The sequence below is a fragment of the Saccostrea cucullata genome, unplaced genomic scaffold (genome assembly GCF_032062105.1).
Source record: "Saccostrea cucullata isolate Sc308-1 unplaced genomic scaffold, CSIRO_AGI_Scuc_v1 ctg5690, whole genome shotgun sequence".
NCBI lineage: Eukaryota > Metazoa > Mollusca > Bivalvia > Ostreida > Ostreidae > Saccostrea > Saccostrea cuccullata.
The window spans coordinates 28593-36103 of record NW_026929051.1 but is presented as its reverse complement, the minus strand read 5'-3'; the positions used below and the strand labels follow the sequence as shown (position 1 = coordinate 36103).

General features: G+C 34.5%; 1 protein-coding gene across 1 annotated transcript; it reads left to right on the top strand.

Annotated features, from left to right (window-relative positions):
• Positions 1 to 2109: 2109 nt before the first annotated feature.
• On the top strand, positions 2110 to 6467 carry LOC134279685 (acyl-CoA-binding domain-containing protein 5-like). Its single transcript, XM_062762111.1, has 8 exons — positions 2110 to 2258; positions 2790 to 2952; positions 3041 to 3178; positions 3344 to 3618; positions 3887 to 4292; positions 4709 to 4932; positions 6084 to 6116; positions 6346 to 6467. The coding sequence occupies exons 1-8, from the start codon at positions 2235 to 2237 to the stop codon at positions 6451 to 6453; spliced, it is 1371 nt and encodes a 456-aa protein (XP_062618095.1). The 5' UTR covers positions 2110 to 2234; the 3' UTR covers positions 6454 to 6467.
• The last annotated feature ends 1044 nt before the right edge of the window (positions 6468 to 7511 follow it).

The following is a 7511-nucleotide window of genomic DNA, read 5'->3' as shown; positions in this document are numbered from 1 at the left end:
CCCCAAAAAAAATTAAGCAGCTAGGGAAATTTTTTACCTTTTGTTTTGTTTTTAAATTTTTTTCCCAGAGTTTTATATTCTGATTAGATAATTCATGAATTAAGTGACTTTTAGCTCACCTAGCCGAAGGCTCAAGTGAGCTTTTCTGATCACATTTCGTCCTTCGTCCCTCCGTCTGTCTGTCTGTCTGTCCGTTTGTAAACTTTTCACATTTTCCACTTCTTCTCAAGAACCACTGGCCCAAATTTTTCAACCAAACTTGCCACAAAGTATCCTTGGGTAAGAGGATTCAAATTTGTTCAAATGAAGGGCCATGCCCCACCCCAAAGGGGGAGATAATTAATAATTACTGAAAATTAATGGCAATTTTAAAAAATCTTCTTCTCAAGAACCACTTGGCCAGGAAAGATGAAACTTATATGTGGAAACATCCTCAGGTAGTGTAGATTCAAGTTTGTTCAAATCATGACCCCCAGGGGTAGAGCGGGGCAACAATGCATGATCAAAGTTTTACATAGGAATAGATAGGAAAAAATTTAAAAAAAAACTTCTTCTTGAGAACAGCAAAGTTATGATTGGTCATAGTTATATGGAAGCATCCTTGGGTAGTGTAGATCAAGTTTGTGCAAACATGACCCCCAGAGGTAGGACAGGGCCAAAAAGGGGACGACCAAAGTTTTACAAAGGAATATATAGGAAAAATCTTTGAAAATCATCAGAATCATTGGGTCAGAATAGATTAAACTCATGTGGAATCATCCTCAGGTAGTGTAGATTCAAGTTTGTTAAAATCATGACCCCCAGGGGTAGGGTGGGGCCACATTTGCTGACCAACGTTTTTCATTTAAATTTATGGTTTTTTTATTGTTATTTCTTCTTGTTAAGATTAAAAAAGCCATGATTGGTCATATTTATATGGAAGCATCCTCAAGTAGTTTAGATACAGGTTTGTTAAAAAATCATGACCCCAGGGTTGGGTGGGACCACAATAAAAGTTCAAACTTATAGGGAAAAAAGCCACTGTAGCTAGTCAAAAAATATGTAAGCATCCTTAGTTATTGTAGAATCAAGTTTTCATAGATGAAAGTTTGTTCAAATCATACACCCCCCCTTTTTTTAGGATTGGGACCACTTAGGTATTTACTGAATTGATTTTTTCCTAGCCACAGTGCTCAGGTGAGCGATGTGGCCCATGGGCCTCTTGTTTCATGTTCTTTATTAATTTTGTTTTGTTTGTTGATGTTTGATTTGTTTTACTCTAAGGAAGAGGAGCTAGAGTGAACTTTTCCCATTAAATTTCTCCTTCCTCTTTATTCCTTTCATTTAATTTTTTCATTATTTCCTTAAGAGGCACTGGGGCAAATTTTGGCAAAATTTAAGCATAATCTTGAAAATCTTTTGTTTGATGTTTCAAAAATAAAACTTAATAACTTTCACAGTAAACAGTGAATAAATGATAGTTTTTGAATCTCACTGTTAAACATGTAGTGAATTTTTATATTTATTCATAAGCATGATTAGGGGATCAAAGTTTTACAAAGGAATATATACATAGAGAGAAAAAATGATTTTCTTTAAGAACAACATGAGTTTAATTAATTGTAGCTACCCAGGTTAGCATGGGACTATGATAGGAGGTAAAGATGTTAAATTAGAATGTTTAAGAAACACTCTTTATAAAAACAGTTAAGTCCTCTCCTCAAGAATGACAAGACCACAATTAGCTTCATGAAAATGAAAACAACTGCTTGCAGTGAAAATTTAAGATTATTCCTTTTTCCTGTCATGGCCAATGTGTCAAAATAGGCTAAGCTAGGGGTGAGAAAATGGCAGAATGAAGGATTTTTTTCTTTCTCTGAGTAATATTTCCTTTCTTTTTAAAAGGTATTCTGATTCATTGAATTACAATATTTTTAGCAAATGAAAGTAGAATTTTTTTTCAAATGTCTTTTATGAGGATATATGCTTTTTATGTTATTAAATAAGTACATATACAGTGTACATAACATTACTCTTGTATATTGGATTACTAGTAAGTGATTGTGTAGTATGTCTGTGCAGCCAATTTAAAGCTTATTAAACCGTGTTTTACATATATATACTATATAGCTTTATGATTCAATGATGAAACAATCACTTTCTTATTTTTCAATGTTGTGGATAATCAGACAGACAAGTGAGGTGATTTTTAACTCTTTCAGACTATCAAACATTTCACTGAGAAGGGGTTGGCAATGAAAGAACAGGGGGACCCCAGGGTAGGAGTTTTCTTCACTCATTCTATCTGTAGTATGGGTTTACAGTATACCAGATTTTCCTACTCACATTCAATACAGCATCCTATTTTCTTATTTGCCAACTATGTAGGCTCGTGATTTAATTCAAATAAGGTTTGGTAGATACATGAAATGAATCTGATCCCATTAAAACAACAAGTTCTACGTATATATTGTCCTGGAATATGATGTTTAAGTTAGAACATATATATGCATGTTAGCTACAAATTCAAAATTTATTTTCAGTATAATGTTACATGTTTGGGTATGGACATATTTCTTCATAAACAATGCAATCGTTTGTATTATTTACTAACAAAAAACGTGTAACGCATGTATGATAAAAGTCTTCTTCATAAGCATGCACAGTTCCCCTTTATAGATTTCTTTTTTCCATGTTCTGATTTCAACAAGTTACCTTGTAAATATGTTTGAATGTTTTTGTATATTTCCCAGTAATTTGTTTACAAGTGAGACTTACCTGAGATAATGATCAGAAACATTTGCCAACAGATTGTTGAGGCTATGCCCCAAAATGAGGAGGTTCGAGACTTCATGGAAAAATTGGGCAGTTTTTATGAGGTAGTAGACGAGGACTCACCCGTTCCCAAACCCCCAGCAGAAAATCACCAACCTCAGGAAGAAAATGGCATTCCATCAGACAACGAATCAACAGGTTTAATTATTAAACTTACTATGGAGATCTGCTTCCTTTCATTGTTGGGTTGTTTGAGTCTTCATTTGAAATATCTTTTTATTTATAGATGGTAAGACCCCACTGGAAATATTTGACCACTCACAAATGGTGGACACTGTTTTGAAGAAAAGTGAGGATATGAATGACTTACTGAACCAATCAGAGGAAGTTTTACAAAATGGTTTGGATGAAGAGGATGAGAATGGTAATCCTTAAGTGGAAAAAAATAGGAAACTAAAACCATTTATTATGTTAGTGACTGACAGGCAAAGGCAAAATTATTGTCATATTCAATGACATAAATCAATTATGTATGATTTTTTTTTTTATCAGGTACGTAAAATTTTATTGTGAATATTGTCTTCACCAGATACTTCCACAGACGTTGCAGTTAGCACAAAGATACACGAAGAAGCAAGAGAGGTAGTCACCATGAATGGAGATCACATACATATCACAGAGAGTAGACTGACAGTAGCGGCTCATCAACAGAAGGGAAATAAATCTCCAGGGAATCAAGATAACCAGTCTCCACCCAGAGAGCGTAGGACCCACAGAAACCGACACCCAGTGTCGGGGGACCACCTAACCAGTGAGACGGAGAGTGAGGAAGAATTCTGTGATACCTCTGACCAGCCATCACAGGTAAGGGCTTAAGATAGCCTCAGTTGCAGGTATTGATTCAAATTCATTAAGTATAATGTCACTGTATAGCAGTTGTTCTGAGTGAACCTGAGAGCTGCAGCATAAAGTAAATCTGCAATAAAAGGGCAGAATTAGAGAGCATATAAGCTTTCTCTTTGACACTATGTCCTTGACTCCTTTGACATTAAAACTTTCTGACCAAAAAAATTGATAGTAGGTAATGCATTTAAGTCAGACATGGTATCTGATTCCTTTTGATTAAATTTAGGATGAAACAGATGCTTTAGGAATCAATCCAACAATGACAAACTCCACACCTTTAAAGTCAGGAGGAAACTTAGGTAATCACATTCCATTTGGATCTCATGGGCACAATTTTTCCTCCCTTCCCTTCACTCCCTCAACAGGTCGGCTTTTGGGCTTCGGTAACAGTGGGCGAGGTATGACAGACAGTCTTCTAGTCCATGCACCAGGCCATGACACAATGAACCTCTCCTATAACAGCAGTAATAAGGATGAGGATCAGTCTAGCGGTAGGAGGGATATCAATTTTAACTCATCATACCTACAGGACTATGACAAAGATGTCCGGGTAGTGGGAGGAGGGGATATGTCTCCTCCAGGAGGTTATTCTCAAGGTGAAGGTCGACCAATCAGAGTACAGAATGTTGGAGGTAGGTGTGAAGATAATGCCAATGTTATTTTTAATGCTTTCTTTCACACTTTCCCTTTTGCTTTACAACAATTCAATCTGCAAATATTTCCTTTGCTTTCCAAAATTTCTCCTGAAAATCTCTGCAGACCTTTGGAATCTGAAACATTCACATGTTATGTTAAATTGTGTCAGCATTCCTCATGGTATTGTAACTTTGATCTAAGATTGGATATTTTTAACCATTGAACATAGGAAAAAAATTAGTCTCACTATACTGTAAAATGATACAAAGTTCATGGTAAAATTTGTATATAATCTTTGAAACAAAGTTGCACCTGACAGAGTACTAGTCCATTTCTGAGGTAATAAGCTACATATTAATAGTGTGAAACAAATGTTTCCACAGAGAATAATCATTTTCTTTATTTCTTGCAGGGAGAGAAATGGGAGGTAGACAAAACCAGCAGGGTGGTTCTTCAGGATCTCAGAGTTATCATGGGATGGGTGGGGGAGGAGGGAGGGACAATGAGGGATTTCCTGTAGGGGCCCCTTCAGGGAGCATAGAGGCTCAAATGGCACTGGCTCTGGTCCGTTTACAACAAGATATGAATAATGTGATGGAGAGAGTCCACAACCTGGAGCAAGCTCAGAGAGATCAGGTACAGTGAACAATTTACAAGAATTAAAATTATGTAAGCTAATCAGAGCAAAAGGCTCAATCATCAGTGTTTGTACCTTTATGTCTTAAATATTAACATATTCACTCCTTTCTCACTGCCAAAAATTCATGTGCAACAGCAACTAAACAAAATATTTGAAGAAAAGGGAAATACATGTAAATTATTTTTGTGCATATGAGGGACCATACATGTATTTCTAGTTCAGAGGGATAATAGGGTGAATCTTCAAATGTTTGCTGTATACAAATGTATGTTTGTTTTAACTAATTCCCTTCTAGGATTAAGACAGGAAAAAAAGTTCACTTTTTCAACAACAAAAAAATCATTTTAAAAAACACACCTTCTACTTTTTGCATGTTCAAAGGATGAGGTAGGGTAATTGCCAAATCTGGCCCCATATTTGATGTGAAAATCAGAACACTGGTAAAATTGTGATAGTTCGTAGTTAAGAAAATGACTGAAATGGAAGCCATGATGCTTTAAAACCAGCACTGATTTGGATTCAGAGCTTATATGGAAGCCATTAGAAGAGTGCACAAGTAGGACATTTTACCAAATTTACTCAATTCTGGTAGAATTTCATCATATTTGAGACACTTTTATATTCTTGGAAAAACATAGAGCACAAGCTTGCCTATCTGAGATTTTTACACATAAACTGCATCTGATACTAGTTGATAAAATATATAAATTTGGTAGATAGGCAAGCTTGTGCTCTGTTTTCGGAAACAAAATGTGCTGTAAAATCAATGAAAATTTGCATAAACATGAGAAAATTCAGAAAATGACCTATTTTCTGACCTCTCTGTGACCTCTGTGAATTTCAAAACTTGGAGCCAGTACTCATTTTATGACAGGGATGACAACAGGTTTCTATGGATAAACTTGCATCATTCTGAAAGCCCCCCAAAATCAGGGGCCAAAAACGGGTCTTACAGTACCGGTATCTTGTCCTTCATGTATTCATCAGACTGTCATTTGCAGTTTCTTCTAATTATAATGTCACATAGGCCTAATGCAAAAAAATTTATGTATATATATCATATTTTCTGCACTTCATTTCCAATTCCTGTTCCAAGGTTGTTTGTTTTATTATCTTCTAATACATCTTTAACACTTGATGGTTTTAGGGTAGAAATGAGAGTCAGAATAAAGACAAAAAGGCAAGTATTTCTTCCTATCTCTTCACCACCATTATCATACTATATACTGTTTTTCAAAAGTAACATCAACACACTCTGCTAAATATATACAGGAGTGCATATCTTAGCACAAGAATCTTTTATGTTATTTTATGTGCATGATGACGAACGTGGGTATACATGCAAATTAATAAGTAAACAAATTTTGGATATTTTCAAAGATGGAATAAACAATTTTATTTCTTCCTAGACGTCCCAGTGGTGGCCTTTTGATTTCAACAGAAGATCTCTATTTGCCCTTCTAGTCTGGCCTCTTGTTGTACACTGGATACTACTCAAGTTATTCCATAGGAGGTAAGATCTAGAAAGCTTACAGTCTTAATTACCATTTATGAAACACCCTCTTGCCTTATATTTCATTACATGTGCTCGATAAAGCATTTTTTCTTCTGCATAACATAACATGATTAGTGTTAGGAACAAACATTCCACTGGCGCAATGAATTTGTTTGTAAAAACAGAAGTAGAGAAGACAAATTGTTTTTTCCATATATAGTATTTGATAAATACAATTTTTTTTAATTGTTTGATAATAGATAGACTTATAATATAATGTGTAACTGCCTTAGGCTAAATTTTAGATTAGGCTAGAGTAACATGCTATTTTATCAGTACCTCTTATCATGTTTATTATCACTGAATTTTCTTTATTTTCAGGAAACACAGGATTTCCTGAAGTTCCAATCAATATTGTGATTTTTATTATTTAAAAGTTAATGTAATTTTGTGTTTTAAAAAATGATTATAAACAATGTTTTATGTAAACATTGGCAAAAATAAAATGTTTTTATTTTGTTATGCTGTAAAATCATTATTGATATCAATTTCTTTGTCAGTTGAAAGCCTACAGCCGTTACACAGAACATGACAGCTTCACCTGGGTTGCTTTAATTCATCAAAAATAACATTTTCTCTGTTACATGTTGAAATTCAAAAGCATTGCACTGTCCTTGCTTACATGTAATGCAGAATAGCAGTGTTACTTTGGACTGAATGACTTCTATAGATTTCACCACGTGGCATAAGGTGTTAATGGTCCTGTAAAAGGTTATTAGAAGCAGGAAATATTGTGTTAAATTCATAAAAAGCTCGAGTTTAATTATATATACAACAAAACGGTTTAGCTTAATTTATTTTCATCCACCCAGTTATACAATTGTTAACTTTTTGAATTACTGTACATATATCTTTTTATCCATACGTTAATTTTTCGGTTTTTGCCTTGATCAGATATCATTATTCGGATGGTTCACTTTAAACTTCAGTTATCCTCTTGCAAGGAGTTGGTCATTTCTAACTTTTGTTACACAGACTGGAACAAAATAATCTTGAAAATCCCAAAAAAGAAACAGATTT